This window comes from Gobio gobio (assembly GCF_949357685.1).
Source record: "Gobio gobio genome assembly, chromosome: 3".
Lineage (NCBI taxonomy): Eukaryota > Metazoa > Chordata > Actinopteri > Cypriniformes > Gobionidae > Gobio > Gobio gobio.
In genome coordinates, this window is record NC_137099.1 from 22,863,537 (window position 1) to 22,883,829 (window position 20,293).

A 20,293-nucleotide genomic window follows, 5' to 3' on the forward strand; every position below is an offset into this window, starting at 1 on the left:
CAATAACTTTATGGAGTGACGAGAATAGTTTTTGTCCGCAAAAAACCCCTTCAATAACGACTTATATAGTGATGACCGATTTGAAAACACTGCTTCATGAAGCTTCGAAGCGTTATGAATCAGTGAGTTGATTCATGATTCGGATCGCGTGTCAAACGGCTGAAATCACATGACTTTGGCGATCCAAATCGCTGAATCGACTCACTGATTCATTACGCTTCGAAGCTTCATGATGCAGTGTTTTGAAATCGGTCAGCACTATATAAGTCGTTATTTAGGTTTTTTTTGCACACAAAAACTATTCTAGTCGCTTTATAAAGTTATTTTAGAACCACTGTAGTGAGATGGACTTTGTAACGACGTCTTTAGTGTCTTTTAAGGGTCTTGAGAGTGAACCGTGCATTGTGCCAATGGAGGCCTTTCAGAGCATCAGATTACAACTAAAATATCTTCATTTGTGTTCTGAAGATGAACGGAGGTCTGACGGGTGTCGAACGACATGAGGGTGAGTAATTAATGACAGAATTTACATTTTTGGGTGAACTAACCCTTTAAACGGGCCCCGGGCCTGAATTTTGAAAGACCGTTGTATCGATAAGCTCGGACGTTATCGGTTCTGCTGTCGGTACTTAGAAAAATACATGTAATGTTATTATTGCTATAAAGATGTTTTTATCTCGCCAGCCATTTCTATATACCATAATATTAAACCATTTGTCTGTGATGCATTTTTGCTATTCGCAGTCCAAGAGAGAGAGCGAGATCTCCACAGTGCACACAACATGACATGAATAACTTCAGCTTTAATAAGCATTAATCTATCTATGATAAACGATGCAGCGTTATTTTAAATTTGATTACTTTACTAGAATTATTTTTAGACCAGAGATTCCCAAACTTCAGAGTGGTAAGGCCCCCCAAAAACATAGCAAGGGCAAGGGTGCCCGAGAGGAGCGCCTCTGAGTTCGGCTGCACTCGAACTGTGCCGCGATTCGCGTGAACATTGTGAGAAACACGGACTCGGTGCACTCTTGTTCAGAAAAGTTTTAGTTTTAGCAGATTATAATGTATTTAGTTCAATAAAAATAAAACATGTAAGGGATGATAGTGTTGATGATTTACCTTGGATACGAGCGAGAGCGAGCCTGCAGTGTATTCGCGCATTGCGAGGGCAATCAGGGCAACAAATTAATGGCAATCCACTGTCTCCTCAAGAGTCCCTTTGCAAGCATGCAGCAGAAAGCCGCCTTCATCCGACTAGGGATGAAATGGTATGGAAATTTCACATCACGATTATAGTTACCCAAATTATCACGGTTATCAATGTTATCACGGTTTTGTTCAAATGAGATGAAAGTGTTCAAAAAGAACAGATGCACTTAAAACATTTCAACAAGTTAACAACAAATAACTAAAGCAGCTCTATGCACTTTTTTAAGCTAGATTCTCTTCTGTGGGATTTCCTTTCTTATAATGGCCGTCGTCAATAGCAATGCATAACGCATAAATAATAATAATTTTGTGTAAATATAATCTCTAATATTATCTCTGATGAGAATATTGCTTGAGAATATATTTACAGTGTTCAGCAATAAATCTAGCATATTATGTGTTAGAGCCCAAACAGTATCCTAGTGAAATAATGCATATCCATATTTCCATCTGATTTGACAGTTTATTTGATTAAATATCAAAAGGTGTGCATCATACCTGACACCTAGATGAACACTTTACAGTCAGTTTTATGACTTTCATTCTCTTCAAATTCTAAGTTTGAAATGTGTATAACGTTACCAATGTTGTGTGTAACTTAAGAGACGGTCCCTAAATTCACCAACTTTATTCCAGTCATATCAGATGCGCTGTGGTTCTACTGTGTTTGTTTGAAACTATTTTCGCTGCTGAAATAGAACAAAAACAGTCAAACACTGTATGATGAGTGAATCTCCTGCGTACATCGCACGCAGGGTACCCGCGGGATCTTAAAAAGTCTTAAATGTCTTTAAATTCAAAATCAAAATTTTAAGGCCTTAAAAGTCTTAAATTCGCTGAAGTATTGAGTTCTAGGTCTTAAATAATTTTAAACGGGTCTTAATTTTCCTACGTCCATGTAACGCTACTCCATTGCTCATTGAAATGCTCCCGCGATGTTTTAGAGAGAGTGTGTGTGTGTGTGTGTGTGTGTGTGTGTTGTTAGTTCGTTTTTTCGCTAGTGAGTGACCAACATGCATCTTATATAGCAGCCAATCAGCTTTCGTGTTATTGGCGCGTGGCTCTTTCGGATTGTACGACAGACACATCAAACAGATTTTATTCTTCAGCTTCAGTTCTTCCAGTTCACGCGATCGTGAAACCAAAGGCGAATCTTTCTCACCTGCTATCTCGTATAATGACCAAATAAAAGTTTGATATGCCCTAGGGCTGTGCAATTAATCGAATTTCGATTTCGATTTCGATTTTGCCTCCCAACGATCACCAAAATAGTACAATCGAGAAAAAACGATTATTTTGCCTTGCGTTCTGAATGAAACGCGCACGCGCACATCCGCCCCTCCCGAACCCACAAATCTCTCTCAGTTCGTGAGTCTCGTGTGCATATCATCCGCTGGAATTTAAAAACTCGGCGCGAGTAAAGATGGCAGAAGGAGGGCAGTTACAGCAGCGTTTGGTGAGCAAAAAAGGCAAAACCAACTCCGTTGTCTGGGAACAGTTTGGCTTCGAGGAATCAGACGACGAGCAGAAACATGCTAAGATTTGCTATATGGTAGTGGCTGCAACGCAAGGGAACATCACGAATTTGTTTAACCACTTGAAAATTAAACAGTGACCTATGACAATCTAATAAAGAAACAAAAACTGACGAGAGCAGGGGTGCCGTGTAAACGTCCTTTTTTTCCTTCATATTTTTCAAATAATTCTCTCTTTGTAAACTTTGTTCAATGCATGCGAGATTGCGAGTGCTGCCATATTTTCGAATATGACCAGTCGTTTTCACCGTCATCACCCGGGTTTAGTGCTTTAGGGTTTAGGTTTAGAATGAGAAGCCGCGCGCGCTGAGAGAAAATGTGTCTCTGTGCGCTCCGAGATCCGAGAGCGCGCACACGTCTCTCAGCGCGCAAATATTGAGTTCTCTTTCAAGTCTTGCTCTTAAACGGACAAACTCACACAAAACGTATGTCAACATGTCCATCTTGATGAGTATCTTAGCAGACATAGTCTGTATATGCCTTAAGTGAACTTTATACAGTCGATAAAGAAGACGCGAGGTCTTAAAGGTGCAGTAGCCTTTACTGCTGTCTGTTTAATGTCAAACAACAAAAGACAAGGACATCACTCACTGCTCTTGATTGAATAGCTTTTGTAAGTTTAATAGGATTAATCTTTAATTTATGCACTCAAATATGCAATGTTATTTTACATATGATACATTTCTGTACCTGAAAACTAATGTTAGACGTACATGAAAAGCATAGCCGAACCATATTGTTTATCTTATTTATTTGTGGTTATCATTTTTACGTGAATACTTTTATACTTTGATTTGAATATATGTTATATTATTTATTTTAATAGTTCAAAAAGTACAACAAATGTTACAATTTCAATTGAATTGTTGAAAGGTGTATTTTTAATAAATACAACACATTCCCAAAGTCATGTGAAATAATCGTGTTACATAATCGTGATTTCAATATTGACCAAAATAATCGTGATTATGATTTTTTCCATAATCGAGCAGCCCTAATATGCCCGATAGCACTAAACAAAGAGTTTAAGAAGCGATGGAAACCCCGAACTCATTCGCTACTGACACACGGACAGATGTCAGACTGGCCGCGGATTCTGCACGCGTTTGCCGCCTCAGCGCTCGCGCGAGTGAACTGAATTTAGGCACATTCATAGATATCCATATCTATGGGCTCATTACTGTAGGTCTTAAAGTGAAAGCAACCCAATATAGCCTAGCCTATAACGTTACCCCCTCCTGCCTGTGTCGTTAATATTAATCAAACAACAACAATGGGGAAAAACAAACAGTAGCCTGCCTAAACTTAAAGCACTGTTTGTATCTGTATATTTAAGTTGTATTTATTTGTCCTATTGTCAAACACGATTAATGCATTTTGTTTGTTTTATTGCCATGTGTGATTATTGTGCATCTAACATAATGATATGGTAAATGTGGCATCCTAATTATGAAAAAAAAGAAACATTTCTGAAAATGACCACCACAAAATCAGTAATTTTGATCTCACAAAAAAATGTATATACATACACACACACACACTACCGGTCAAAAGTTTGAGAACGGTTCGATTTTTAAAATGTTTTTTAAAGAAGTCTCTCCTGCTCACAAGGCTGCATTTATTTGATCCAAAATACAGCAAAAACAGTATTATTGTGAATATTTTTTTTTCTTTTACCATTTAAAATAACTATTTTATATATCTTAAAATAGAATTTATTTCTGTAATTCAAAGCTGAATTTTCAGCATCATTGCTCCAGACTTTAGAGTCATAATCCTTCAGAAATCTTTTTTTTTTTTTTTACTTTTTTTTTTATCCATCAAAGAATTAAAAAAAAAGTTTTACACAACTGTGTTCAACACTGATAATAATCATAAATGTTTGTTGATCATCAGATCCTCATATGAGAATGATTAGTGATTTAGTGAAGGGTCATGTGACACTGAAGACTGGAGTAATGATGATAAACTCAGCTTTGATCACAGGAATAAATGACACTTTACTATATATTCACATAGAAAACAGTCACAACAGAACTGTCACAATATTACAGCTTTTTGTATTTTTAATAACATAAATGCAGCATTGGTGAGCAGAATGTTAAAACATTTAAAAAATCTTACCGTTCTCAGACTTTTGACCGGTAGTGTGTTTGTATATTAATCCTGGTGGGATTGAGCTATGAGGAAGTGCAAGATTACTAATACTTTGTTCAATTTGAATAAATTAATTTGCTTTGCAAGTAATTTTGTGATTCTGCATTTCCTTTTGTACGTTTTTTTTTTAATTGCGTGATATAGGTCTTAAATTTAATTCATAATGGTCTTGAAAAGGTCTTAAAAAGTCTTAAATTTGACTTGGTGAAACCTGCAGATACCCTGCGCACGTTTATCTATGTTTTGAGTGCAGATTTCAGCGAGTGAGAGCGGCGCGCGCTCTGAACAAAACTCCGGCTAATCTGAACGCCTCTGATTATGAGACATTGCATTGATAAACTCAATAGAAACACATAAGTGGTTATAATGCGCAACGCGATTATAACAGATGACTTTTGAGAAGACAATAATAAGTTCAACAGCCAGAGTGGCTAGTGTGCAGCCGAAATAACGTTACACTTGTTACACCCGCAAATGGCGGTTGTTAATGTCAAGCCCTGATTATCCCTTATTGTCACCCTAGTCTTGTTTGAATTTGTTTGTTCGCTTCACGTTATTATTTCCCAGACGTAGTTTTGGTATTGAGGTCAAAGTCCACTTGCGTTCGTAGTTTTGAAGTGTTTCCCCTATTACAGCGGCTTTCTTCTGGCATGTTCTGCAGACAAGGTGACCATCTTCGATTAAGTTTCCCTCAGGACATTTGTAAAAGCCAAAATATGACCACACCTCAGATTTGGTCCTTTTAGAAGTCTGAAAATTCTCCCGGCGCTGTCACTGCCATCTACCATTTCTTCTCATTCAAATACAGCATTGCGCGCTGCGCCTGCACCAGACTGACGCTGACTCGACAGGATTTACCGCCAGTTTTCAAAATCGTGATAATCACACGCGGTTTTAAAGATAATTAAATTTTAAACGATATTACTAACCGTCACTTAATTTTACCGGTAATCGTTTCATCCCTACATCCGACACACATACAGCAAACCCAAATGTCTGCTGTAGAGCGCACAGAGTCTGTGTTTCTCGCAATGTTCATGTGAATCACAGCACAGTTCGAGTGCAGCCGAACTCAGAGGCGCTCCTCTCGGGCACCCTGGTGCGCTCCCAGGTCTGCATGACAGCTTTCATATTACCAATTTTTCATGCAAACCGTGGCCCGTTCTGAACTAAACTGCCAGTGTAAAAACATTTATTTATATTTTTCGCCCTTCTATTCTATTAAATCGACTTTTAAGTGAGAGAAATCACTGCTTATTCTGAATTTTAACAGAATGCAGTTTCACCTTTTTCCATCTGCAGCACAAAATGAATAGCCTAAAAATAGTTAACTTGTGAATTAATACAAAAGAAACATAAAAAAGACTGTGTTTGATAAAATTACAAGAATTATGTTTTACAAGGAACGCATCTCCTCAGCATACATGTTTAATAAAATCTTTGTGAGGACGACTAGCAACAGCTGGGGCCGGATTCATAAAACATTCTTAAGAATTAAATTATTCTTAACTGACAATTTCTTCTTATTTTCTAACTTAAGAAAAAATATAAGAATATTTTTTATTCCCAAAAACTTTTCTTAAGAATTTTCTCATCTTTTTTCTTATGATTGTTCTTAAGATAAAATGTTAGAAGTATTCATATTTACAAAAAGAATGTTCTTTAAAATCATCGTAAATAACTTCTTAAAGTTAGGATAACCTACAACATATCTTAAATACCCAAATGTAAGATGTTTAACACATTTATTGGGGTGTTTCAAATAGTAAGCATTACAACATAACAGTAGCTAGCTAAATATAATATTTATAACTAATAGTACCATATGGACGAGTATAAAACCAGCAACCAGTTCGCACCAACCATCAAGCGTCAATAGCGGACGAGAAACCCTGCGTAATTTAAAAATACAACTGTTAATGTTTCACAAATTGTAGTTTTAAGACTTTTCAGGTGAGAATGTACTTGTTTAAAGATTAAATCTGTGGTTTATTTATAAAGAGAGCGCCTATTTTACAATTTTATCTGCCGTTTTCAGAGTTGTGAGATCCAGGCGATCAGCGGGTGTTCAGCGCTCGTTAACCCCGCCCACAGCAGCCTTTCCTCAGCTAGTCCTTCTGCCGTCTGCCGCTGGCTCGGATGTCTCTGAGATATGATTCGTCTTGTGTAGATCTAACGGCCGATCTTTGGTACCCGAGCAGTGTTCTTGAAAATAACGATTTTACAGACACGGCACATTAAAAACACGACATTGAGTGTGAGTGATTAACTCCCGTCAAGCCAGTCACGACGAAAAAAGTCCATTCATAATCGACCTAACAGGTGTTCCCTGTTAAAAAAAAAATGTTTTATATGTTTTATATTTTTGTAATAAGGAAGGGGAGGGATGGGGGGGTCAAATTTTAGAACAATTAGAATATTTAAATACTCAACCTACAGGCTAAAGTGAATTAATGTTTGCAGGAATTTACCGCATTATAAGTGGGAGACCAACGGGAATGATTAAAATGATGCGCAGAATACCACGCCGAAATTAGAGCCCTGAATATGGAAAAAAAAATAGATTCGTGGTCCCTAAGAATCGATTTTGAATCGACCACATTTTAAAAAACGATTAATCGAAAAATCTAATTTTTTTGCCCAGCCCTATTAACATACAGCCGTAAAACTTGAAAATCAGTGTTTCCCACACATAGACTAATTCGTGGTGGTGTGCCACAGAATCAACACCAGCTGCCTGCCACATTGCGTTTCGTTATTCATTTAAAAAATATTAAATGGTGTTAAAAGAAAATTAATAACTTTCCCTCCATTTCTCTCAGCCGCCAAAACGAATTTTTGTCCCGCTAAAGCCATTTGAACGGTGTGATGTAGATGACTGCTGCACTTGTGACCGGACCATAGACTGTAAAAAAATATGGACGTAGTGTCCGTGACGTCACCCATAGGATTCTGATGAGCCGTTCTGAAGCGCAAAGTAGGGACGAGCCATTTTGGCAGCGCGTCATCGCGCGTCACTACCGGATAACAGAAAATGGGCAAAAAGGCGGGACGTGGGCGGAGCTTAAGTGACGCGATGACTAACAGACAGCAGATAAATGGCTATCCACCTGTCACTCGAAATGGCCACGCCCTTAATTATGCAGAATTTTAAGGCTTTATATAATGTAAACGAATGAGTTATAAAAAAATTCACCCCCCTCACAGTTGTCATGAAGGGCAAAATGAGCCGTATAGACCAAAAGCACAATTTGTACCAGGCTGTAAACATGTTTTATTCTGCTCTAAAGTTGGCCATTTTAACATGGGGCTCAATGAGATTCTGCTCCCTTCTGGATCCTGTCCCTAGCGGCCAGTCGATGAATTGCAGTTTGAGGCACTTCCGTATTGGCTTCAAGAGAAACTGCGGGAGGTTGCCGCTTGGACAGGATGCATGTTACTGATAGAACGAGCAGAGAGAGAGAGCCCTGGCCGCGCGCGCACTCTCACAGTCATCAAACTGTCTTGCTCTCTCTCACTCCCTCAGGCATATTAATCAAAATCAATTGAGAATTGACACGATGGTAAAAGATCGGAAGACCGAAGTTCATGTCGATCATTCAGAGATTTTTTTTTCCCTGAATTACCGCTGGGTGTGAATTGTGCTAAAAAAACGTTGCCTTATGTACTCTGAAAAGTGTTCCGCATCAGCTGAAATAAAAATACACTTTCAATAGACAAACAAACTATCCAGTGATGAAATGTTACCTGTGTTGACAAAAATCTTATGCAATGTCCTAAACTCCCGGGATAATAAAACGTGTGCCATAGTCCGCTAATGACACATCCGATCCTCGAACTAATGACTCCTTTGAACCGATTACATTTAATGAATGGTTAAAACAACTGATCTGTCCAACACTGAACTCACGAGTCGTCTGAATCGGTGTATAACAAAAATTGGTAACACTTTACAATATGGTTCCATTTATTAAACTCTAGTTAACTACATTAGTTAACATTAACTATTAATAAACTGCACGTCTACAGCATTTATTAATCTTTCCAAATGTTAATTTCACCATTTACTAGTAGCCTACATTATTTAAATAAAAAGTTGTATTTTTTGTAAGAACACTCCACTCCACTTTTTTTGGAAATAGGCTCATTTTACAACTCCCCCAGAGTTAAACAGTTGAGTTTTACCGTTTTCGAAACCATTCAACCGATCTAATGTGTTTTCTTATTTAATTTCAGGGCTCCAACTAGGATTCTAGGTCTCCAAGGTCAGGGCATGCAAGAGGCCTTTGTCAAGTGGCAGGGGAAGTTTATTTTCCTTTCTGTTTTAAATGTTCATGCAAATGTTAAATATTATTATTTTTTTTATGTTTTAATGTTTTTATTTTTATTTTATTTCAATATTGCCATAGTGTTATTTATTTCTCTTTAGAATGTGGTAATAATCAGTTATTTGCACAGCTTCAAAGTAGTAAAAAAATTTGACCGTATTGTATCAATTAGCATTATTGTTCCATCATAGTAACCAGTCATGCGGAACTAGTGAATGAACTAGTAACAGTTTGCTCTGTAACTTTACAAAACTTGTAATGAAATAGCCTCGTTTTGTAAAAATTTCTTCAGTCGTAAATTAAATTTAGCAACAGTAGAATAAGCAGATAATAGAGTTTATGCCATTAGAAATTACAAACATATAATGTGCATTAACTTTAGATGGTATAATGGCATGTTGTCCAATGTCCATTATCCCATTATGTTGTACCTGTTTTGTCATTCCTGTTCACCAAATGTTTTTAAATAAATAACTGTTAACAATTTTCTTATTGTCTGCAGTTGATTGCAATGTTTTAGAATATGGGTGATTCTTTTAATGATGGTTAATATTAAATCACAGTGATACAGTATTTAAATTGTACAGTGAGAAACTGAATTTACAGTGATTAACTGTTAACAACTGTTTATAGTACTGTATTGCATACAATACATAAAAAACAGTGCTTAACTGTTAAAATCACAGTGTTTAATAGTTTTTTATTTCACAGTGAATACACAAAATACTGTAAATGGAAGTACAGTACCCTTACTGTAAAACGTATTTACAGTAACTTACTGGCAACGATTAGCCAGTAAGTTACTGTAAATACAGCTAAAATCACAGTATTTAATTGTTTTTGATTTCACAGTATATACATAAAATACTGTAAATGGAAGTACAGTACCCTTACTGTAAAACGTATTCACAGTAACTTACTGGCTAATCGTTGCCAGTAAGTTACTGTAAATTTTACGGTAAATTTTTTACAGTGTAGTGATCGCTACTGAATGCCACTGTTACTTTTGTATTTTTAGAACAATTATAGCCAAATATCTGTCGCAAGAACTATTAACCCAAAATGAACACTAAACATTGGCTTTACTATAGTAGCCAAATCAAACACAGAACCATGTTTAGCATGCCTGTAGATAAACAAGCATGTAGATAAACAATACATAAAAGCTCTAATCAAAGAATAATTTACACTAATTCCAAGTTCGCTGTTGAGATTTAAAAAAAGTTTGTAACGTTACGTTAGGTGTTTGTCGGATAACGTTAAGTATGAATGAGCATTTAACAAACTGGTTTGCAGAGCCAAACAGCGTTGTCATTTGTTCACTTCCTTTGTACAACGTACAATTAACAATACAAACTATTACAGGAAAACGCATCGACGAAAAATAAATCATACTTACAGGTTGTGGCCCGTAAACAGCTTCTGTTTTTAAACCCATCTTTCAGGATAAGCCGTTGTGCGAATCCTGCATTGAACTTGTGAAGATTGTGGAAGCTTTCCTCCGTGAAATGTGCAGCACAGAGAGCGAGATTTGGGTAATAATTATGAGGGACCGAATTAAAAATAAATTTTAACCATTGATCCCCAACTCCCCCGTCTTTAGGAAGGCTGAACAAAGTGGACCTGCAATCCGGATGAAAATAACAGCGTTTCGTCGGCATTGCGGCAACAACATTCCAGCCTACTAACTATCCCGCAACAACTCTTCCCCACAGCAATACAAAATGGCCTCGCCCCCCCTTATTTAATATTCTCGGAGGAGGGGTTTATGTAAATATTGGGGCTGGTGATGTCAGCAACCCTGGAGGAATGTCAGTAGTCCCTACCGGCCGTTTGCTGTAGTCCTTAGAAATTGATTTCTTCAAAAGCAAATATCTCCCTTTGCTTTAAACTTTGAACGTTGTAACTTTGCAGATGTTGTTTATGCTCAAACAGCAACATTACACACTAGCTAAAGTTAGAAAAGTGAAATCGTGGTTTACCACCCCTTTAAAGCCGTTAAACTTTTTAGTGGAAAGTTTTCAGTGATCCAGTAATCGAATTCATTCAAACAGTCCAAAACAGCGCTAATGTAAAGAAGGCCAGGCTGATTACATCATATCAGAGAGAATAGAGACACCATTGCGTTTTCAGTGAATTGTTCGTTCCAGTGTGCTTAGCTTTAAAGGAACACTCCACTTTTTTTGAAAATAGGCTCATTTTACAAGTCCCCTAGAGTTAAATAGTTGAGTTTTACCGTTTTTGAATCCATTCAGCCGATCTTTCTATCTGGCGGTAGCACTTTTAGCATAGCTTAGGATACATCATTGATTCTAGCATCGCATTCAAAAAATGACCAAAGACACTTTCAATATTTTTCCTATTTAAAACTTGACTCTTCTACATTTAATTTGTGTGCTAATACCAACTGAAAATGAAAAGTTGCGATTTTCTACACCTATATGGCTAGGAGCTACTTTCTCATTCCTGCGTAATAGTCGCGGATCTTCGCGGCCGTACCATGGCAGCAGCGCAAGTTTTTATGTAATTTTTTTTCATGGGTGCTTCGTTATTATAAGGGTCAATGACAAATAAGAAAAATAAAAACAATTTGTAAGATGATAATTTTAAGCAAATGAGTTTTAAAATGCATTTTTATGTCCAAAAAATAGACATAATGTGTTGATTCATATTGGTTTTACAGCTTTTAAGACAGCATTAATTCATTATTAAACAAGATTTCAGATTTTACCACCCAGAAAATGTCAGGTGGTGCGACCATATATTCATTAAAAATAATATACATATACAATATACATATGAATCATTGTAAAATGTATATCACATGGTAAATTCCGTTTCCCTTTTCTATGTATTGTCCTTTTAGTCCAATTCATATAAACGGACACTGTTCTATGTGTTCAGAACACAATTTTCCTTAAAGAGTTTTTATGTTTTTTGAATTTTTATTATTTGTATACATTATATAATGGTTTACATTTATATATTTTTTTACTTCATTTTGCAATTGCAGTGGGAAATTATACTTTCAAATGTAAATTTGCTGATTGCACCACCTGACATTTTAGGTCTTTGAAACACCACAACTCAAAAAGTCAATTGAATTTCCAAAAAATTAAAAGAGTATCTTATAAAGGAAATATTGTAGATCAATTTGTTATGTGACATGTATTTATTTTTATTTTTGTTAGGAAAATAATACATTCGTACACAAAAAATAAATGTATTATATAATTGAAGTATATGAATTTCCTTATATTTGGTTATTTGGTGTCATTTTGGAGTTTAGTGAATCAGTTCAATCTGATTGTTTACTTTGGATATAGCAAATTATGACAAAATGAATGTATTTAATGAAATGGCGTATGATTAATTTCACGATAAGTGTGTGATTAATCGCGATCAATTGCATAACAAAGGTGCGATTTTACATTTTTTTATCTTTTAAAACTTTTGTCTTTTGACATTCTTATTAGTTATTTCTTTACTTCAGCTCATTTCAGTTAGTTGCTATGGCAATAGTTCTAATTTTTGTTTGTTTTTTATCTAAAGATTTATACTTTTTTTTTAATTTCAGCTTCATTTCAATCATTTCGATTTTAATTGTTTTATTTAATGATCACAACAGTGCAACTAGTGGCGTTGATGCAGCATAGTACAAAAGTTTTTAAAGTTTTTAATAATGCTCTATTATTGGATAAAGTATTTCTGCTGGTCATGTGATTTCAAAATGTCTGCCCCCATGAGGACTCCATGTAAAAAAAAAAAAAACTGCATTTAATAGGCTACTTGTATGATCTTTCTTTTTTTGGGGAAAATTCCATAGTGAACCTTTTACTTTTTGAAAATGTTCACTCTCTTTTTGTGTGGGAGGGGAGCATCTGACTTCATGTGTTGCAACATGCATTCTTAATGTTAGCAAAGAGTACATGTTCGTTTGTTTGCTGAGGTTTGCAACTTTGGCCAGTGTGAGTGTCCTATGACTGTGTTTGGATCACATGCTTTGTGAGAGGGTGTGTGAATGTGTGTATGACAGTCATGTGACATTAGAGCTGTAGTCAGTCTGTCATCAGATGGATAAGAGTAGAAACCCGTCTCTGAAAAAATGCTCCCCAAAAGCATCTCTCTCTCTTTTCTTTGAATCTCTATCTGAATTTTCCCATTATTCAAATTCATATCCTTTTAATTTCATAAATGCCCTTTGATTTGGAGAATTTGCTTATAGACAAAGTAAGAACTCATTTTTTAGGAGAACCGGATGAGTGTACGCATGCATGTATGCACACACACTCTCTCTGTAGTGTAACGAGTGGAATACTTTTGAGGATGAAGATTAAGAGTCTCAAGAAAACCACCGCAAGGTGGTTCATTCCAGAGGATGCTTTACGGAACAGGTACACTAGTTGTGTGTGTTTGTGTTATTTAATTTATTTTTCCAGCTACAATACAAATTTTTTACATTTTTGTTTGCATATAAGAGATATCTGGTCCAAATCTTTTTTTCTTTTTCTACGCTTTGGTCGACACCTGGCCAGTATGTGCTTGCATGTGCATGTGTGAATTGCCATTCTTAAGGCATTGTTACACAGCCGAGTTAAGGCTGTTTTGAGCAGACTCTGTTTGATTATTTTTAACATAGAAGTCGAGAAGTCACAAACAAAAACCATATTTAAAATATGCAGCTTTGACCCACCTCAGCCTCTAATATCTGTTATGGTGCTGCTTTGCTTCTGTCTAAATGAAATGCAGCCATCATAGGAGCCTTAAACGACATGGTACATAGTAGTATATATTTAGTTATTTGCAATCAAATGTATAAATATTTTTCATTTCAACATGTATAAATAATATAGATTAAATGGTTTGAATTTTTCATATTTATTTTCACGTTTATATATTCATAGACTGCGATTTGTAGTTATTATATCTAAATTCATAATTCCCATTTAAAACATAAATTTCATGAACTTCTTTTTGAACTGTAATATCTTGTAATATCTGTGCAGCATTAAATTGTCTGTGTAAATGGATCTTTTTGTGGTATATATGCCACTTGAGATGCAGCTTGTGTGCTGTATTAATCTTTCTGTTATGCCTGATCTTGAAGCAGTAATGTTGACACATGAAACGTGGCAGAACATGTTTATTGTATATATTTGTATAACTATTTGAATGCGAATCTGTGTGTTAGTGGACTGGTATCTTTTACTACTTTATTCATTGCTGCTGAAGCTGCTTGATGTGTGACCTTTGCTTTGAGTGCATGAGGCTTGTTGGACTTTTTTTGGGGTAGCAATATATTTTGGCAGCGCCATATATACATGGTAAATGTGTTAAATGGAGTTAAGAATACTAGACTGTTAGTGCTAGGTGAAAGCATGGTCAAATTAGTCAAAATATGAATCCACAAACATGCATGGGTTCGTGGATATATAGAATTTGTGATCTGAATGTTCCAGTTCAGTTCTCTGCACACAGACCGATTTCAGTCAGCCAATATGAAATGGTTCTAGCTGTCAATCAGTGTGTGTTTGTGTGTACTTGCAGTGATCATGTGACACAGCTAGCGGTTGCTGAACATGTGATCTGAAGTATTAGGAAAATCCCAAAAAGGATGCGTCAAGGCTAATTTATTATTAGACATTGATTCACTTTTAAAAAGGAAAAAACACTGTCGGTTAGAGGTTTGTGTGTGTACGAAACAGACTTGTCACAACATTTGAATATATCCTAAATAGTTTTTTTGCTTTAAATCTAATAATGTAAGCCGGTTTCTGTGAGAGTTAGGTTTAGGATATGGTATTATCTTAGTGTGAAAACCATTGTATTTATGAGTGTTACTAATATAACTTCTAGGGTCTGTGTGTTTGTTTGTGTGAAAGTGTAGTGGCAGTACCACCCCAAAGCAAGTGTTTTTTTTCTCTCTCTCTCGTTCCCTCCATCCCTCTGTCTCTCTCTTATATACTGGCACACACACACACACACACACACACACTCACACTCAGGCAAAGTCTCAGTAGGAGAGGATAAAGAGAGCCTGTGCCCTCCGTGTGTGTAAGTGTGTGTGAAGGATAAAGGGGGCCTGTGCATAGCAGTGTATTGTTCAGCAGCTGGGTTAGAAAGGACTGAGCAACGTATCGTCTAACACACACATACACACTCACATTAACACTAAGCAGTCCATATACAAAGTCCGTAAGCTCAACGCAAACAGACACATAGTGATTGCCAACTCACACATGGACACTGATATAACAAACACACTGCATCATCTACGCAACCAGAGAGAAGGGGCGCTGCCGACACCATGCGTGTGTGTGTGTGTGGTTTCGTGTGACTTGTGCACTCAGAGCCCGGACAAGCGGAGATGGAGACGGTGTGCCTGTGTTTTCCGTTATTAGCCTGTGGTGATCTTCTGATGTTTAATAGAAGAAACATGCAACTGTGTGAATGGTCCACTTTTCGTGCCTTCAGCTGCTCTCTTGGCCAGTTTCGGGCATCTTGTGGTTGTTATTCATATCTATTTTGGATGTATATGTAGTGCTTGGAGGCTGAAAATGAGTGTCTGATCACTTATCATACACCAGGATGGAAAGCAGGTAGGGTCTCTGTATTTGTGTGAAGAAAATGTATTTTTGCTCGTTTAGGTATGGTGCAATGAAATGCTTAATTGAAAGTTCTTGCAGTTTTATGGTTTAAATGAAAGGAATAGTTGTAATTATTTACTTTTTTCTGAGAAACACAAAAGGAGAAATTTTGAACAATGTTCATGCTTCTCTTTTACTATGTGAATTCAGTGACTGATTCAGTGTACAGGTGTAAGTGTACAGTGTAAGATTAAAAAAGGACAAATATAGCACTATAAATGTAGTCCAAATGACTGATATGGAGTGTTCTGAAGCCATACGATAGCTTTGTGTGAGGAAAAGACCAAAATGTTCACTACCGTTCAAAAGTTTTGGGTCAGTGCAATGTTTATAAAAATAAATTAATACTTTTATTTAGGATGCATTCAATTGATCAAAAGGGATGGTAAAATGTTTTATATTGTTACGAAAAACTATTAATAAATGCTGTTGGACTTTCTATTAATCAAAGAATGAAGAAAAAAAATGTAGCACTGTTTCCACAAACATATTAGGTGGTACAACTGTTCAACATTGATAATAATAAAAAATGTTTCTTGAGCACCAAATCAGCATATTACAATAATTTCTGAAGGATCATGTGATTCGGAACACTGAAGTAATGGCTGCTGTGAATTCAGCTTTGCATCAGAGGAATAAATAAAATTTTTATAGACGTATATTACAATAAAAACATATTTCATAATTTTACTGTTCTTGCTGTATTTTTTAATTAACTTAACTAACGAGACATTACAAAATCAGTAATACATCCTAACGACCCCAAACCTTTAAACATTAGTGTTAGTTGTTATTCACTTAAAGGGGCTATATGCAACTTTTCCCCCAAAATAAACGTAACAATAGCCTTTTTATTTGACCATTTATGACTCAAACATCTCCTGATGAGCATACTGACACCTTGTCCGCTCACAGTGGGTGCACCTATAAGCCTGTATCCTATTTTTCCTATTTTCTGGCGGGTAGGTTTTTCCCGCGCTGTCTGCGGATGTGACGTCACCACCGCTGCGAGAGCGAGCAGAAAATAAGAGCAGTTCTATTTTTTGGCCACAGGTGTCAGTCGCGAGTTTAAATTTCAGAAAAACGCATATAGCCCCTTTAAAATTCACTGTAACTGTGTGAATTGATAATAAAAGAATGTTCATTTCAAGTGAACTATTTCCAGTTTAATATTTCCAGTTATTCGTTAAAGAAAATTTACATTGTAGTTGTCATTTTGAAAAGGTCTGAAGCCTATTTTTTTGGCTTTTGCTATAGATTGTAGAAGTTGTACAGTAAGTACTATTTTCTGTTTTCAAATGTTTTGACCACAATGGCATGTTTCTCTCTTTTTCAGTTGGGCTTCTGCAGAGTTTGATCTAGCTCAGATCAGGTTGATAGTGTATCAAGACTGTGAGAGAAGAGGGCGGCAGGTTCTCTTTGACTCCAAAGCAATACATAAACTGGATGCATCCGAGCCGGTAAGTTGCTTATGTATTTTGTGTGTGCGTCTGTGTGTGTGGGTGTCTATGAGCACTGTTTTGGGAGGAGTCACATGCTCTGTAATCCAGCTTGCTTGGATCTCATGACAGGTGTGACTGCACAGCTAACTGGGTCAAAGTGTTTAATACTCATGAGAGAGTGAGTTGTATCATGGATTAGTATTATCGTTCACTGACTTTTGATTTAAAACAAAGTTTTGGTGTATATATATCATCAAGCATCAAACATCAAGGATGTTTTAAGGGGGTCATGTCGTGAGAAATCAGACTTTTTAAGTTAAAAAAAGGACTGTACTATACAAACTTACTGTAACTGTTATTGTTACTCTTCAGTAAATAAAATGTCAGTGCCTATTCAGTGTTCTTCTGAGATAATAAGGAAGAGGTAGAACAGATGCTATTCTTAAAAAAATAAAAAACAGAACTTACCATAAGAATAAAATGTGGGGAAACGTTGGATTATTCTTGACTGTGTAGCGCTTGCCTCTCTGCATGTCCTTCTGAAGGATAACTTTTTTATTATTATTTATTTATAATAAAGAATGGAACATAAATTAATTTAAAGGGGTGACGAATTGAGAAATCAACTTTCCCTTGAGCTTTTGATATATAAAAGGTCATGGTAATATAAGAATATCCTGTAAGTTTCAGAGCTGAAAACTTCCTTGTTAGTCAAAGAAAAGCTTTTATAGACACCAGGCCCAGCAAATGATCGATCTCAGAATGTGCCTGGCTATTACGTCTGAGTGTAGTGAAGCACAGCTGATGAAGTACTTCATCACTGCCTGTTTAGCCCCGCCCACCGATTCGGGCATGTAACATAGGCCTTGTCTTAAACCAGGGGTTTCAAACTCGCGGCCCGCAGGATGATATTTTGTGGCCCCCTTCTTGACATCAAAGTTAAGTGTTAGTGCAGCCCACGCGTTGCTCTGAAAAGCACCTTTTTGCTGAGTTGTTGCGTGTGCAGCGCTTGCCACGCTTGCTGCCTCCTTTGTGTGTGTGTGAGAGAGAGAGAGAGAGTTGGCTCGCCCCTCCCTCGTGCAGTATAATTGGTTGACACCGCGTGATTGACAGGAACAGACGAACGAAGCTGATCAGACAGTTGAAACGAATGTGAATGTGAAAATGATTGAGATGGCCAATCAAATCAAAGTAGGCGGGTATACGTTCTCTTTTGGCTCGTGCACACTGCACAGTCTTCACACACAGACGAGCGCGTCAATCTATCGCTTAATGCCGTTGCTGAGAGAGACTCTATTTTTTCCGGTGAAATCACAAAACAAAATGCAAACGTGTCCATGGTCTTATTATACAATCATTGATGAACATCTTTGATTTTAATGAAGAAAAACTATATGAGAGCGGACTAGAACCCGGAACCTTTGACACGGTTGACAAAAATTCTACCACCAGACCACTAGAGAATTCGGTAGTTTTTTCGCGGATCTATGTATTTATTCACTCACTCATGCGAAGAAAATCGGCACTAATAATATATTTGACGCAAATTAATGCAAATATTGTTTACAAATAGTCCCAAAAAGATTATTTCCCAACTAGAATTAGACCTAGAATTTCGTTCACTGTTCTGTTTGACCTGGTTATGGCCTTGCTGTGAATTAGTCTATTATTTAAAATACAATTAAAATCATTCATTATTTCATATTGCATGATTTAATTTCTATAGGCTATATTTAGTTCAAATTCAGAGGAACAGTTCATGTTCAGAAGAAACGTTCATGTTGAAGAACTGTTCATAATAAAGATTGAGAAGATTGGATCAGTTGTGCTACTTTTTTTTTGGAATACTTGAAACACTTTTTATGTGTAATACTTGATGCGGCCCAGCCTGACCCAGAGTCTACCTCCAGCGGCCGCCAGGTAAAATGAGTTTGAGACCCCTGTCTTAAACTATCGAGCTACAAGCAATAAACACGCCAATGAGGATCACAATTATTGTGCAGTGACTGGGTTCAACAGCAATGCAACATGTAAGTAACTGTTCATTCTAATACCTGATCTGAAATGTAATGATTCATGTAGTCAGATGTTCTTTGTCTGTGTATCAGTAAATCAGACCAGTGACTAAACATCAACTTGTGTTGTTACTCTTAGTAGGATGAAAATATCGATTTATCTATTATATCTAATATCTATTATATCAGTTATTTAACAGTGATTCAATTCTATAAAGAAAGCGATCAAAGAAAGCTCCCTTTGCAATCGTTTGAGCAGCGCGCGCTGAACCTGTCCATCAAACAGCGAGAGATTATCAAGGACTCGTTTATCAGTGACTCCCGTTTTATTCAACGAATCTTAACTATATCACGTTTGCACTGTCAGTGAAGATGAAAGCATTCGTTAGTGTACAGAAACTGAGTTGCAATGACAAGATCGCTGTTTTCATGTGCTCAGCATGTGTGTGATCGGCTATAATGATCATCACTGTCTGCAACCTTTCATGCCATAGATCGAAATGTAATGCAACACTTTTCAAGATTAGTTAACCATGAGAGCTGTAATTGTAAAAACGAGCTAAAAGAGGGAGTAAAACTATTTCAAATGAAAAGACGTTAGCCAATCACAGCAGTGGGCGTTTACACTGAAGTCTCCCAGTAGACAAGCCCCTTAAAATGGAGCGTTCAGACCAGAAGGCTAAAATCAGGGTAGGTAAATGCCTTTTATTTATAAATTATGACCATTTTTGGTGTAAAAAGCATTCTAACATTATAAGTGCACCCCAGGAAACATCATAAAACAATTTTAAAAAAATGCAGTTCATGACCCCTTTAAAAAAGATAAAAGGTAAGTAATGCTGAAAATAATAAAATAAATAATTATATACTCAATACATGAAAGTAAAACACTGAAATGTCCTTGATTACATCAGTCTTACTCTGAGCACTTTTGTGCACAGATTGTTTTAGAATAGT

General features: G+C 36.5%; 1 protein-coding gene across 4 annotated transcripts in view; it reads left to right on the top strand.

Annotated features, from left to right (window-relative positions):
- fnip2 (folliculin interacting protein 2) overlaps positions 1 to 20,293 on the top strand; it is a gene marked incomplete at its 5' end in the record, with an annotated part of 48,336 nt that overhangs the window by 5,526 nt on the left and 22,517 nt on the right. For 2 of the 4 annotated variants that reach the window (XM_079812491.1, XM_079812492.1), the window contains 2 exons: positions 13,278 to 13,626; positions 17,216 to 17,339. In XM_079812491.1, coding sequence (XP_079668617.1) covers positions 13,427 to 13,626; positions 17,216 to 17,339 — 324 coding nt within the window. Of the gene's footprint in view, positions 1 to 13,277; positions 13,627 to 15,467; positions 15,832 to 17,215; positions 17,340 to 20,293 lie in introns of those variants that run through there. The other 2 variants (XM_079812494.1, XM_079812493.1) reach the window with 2 other exon arrangements.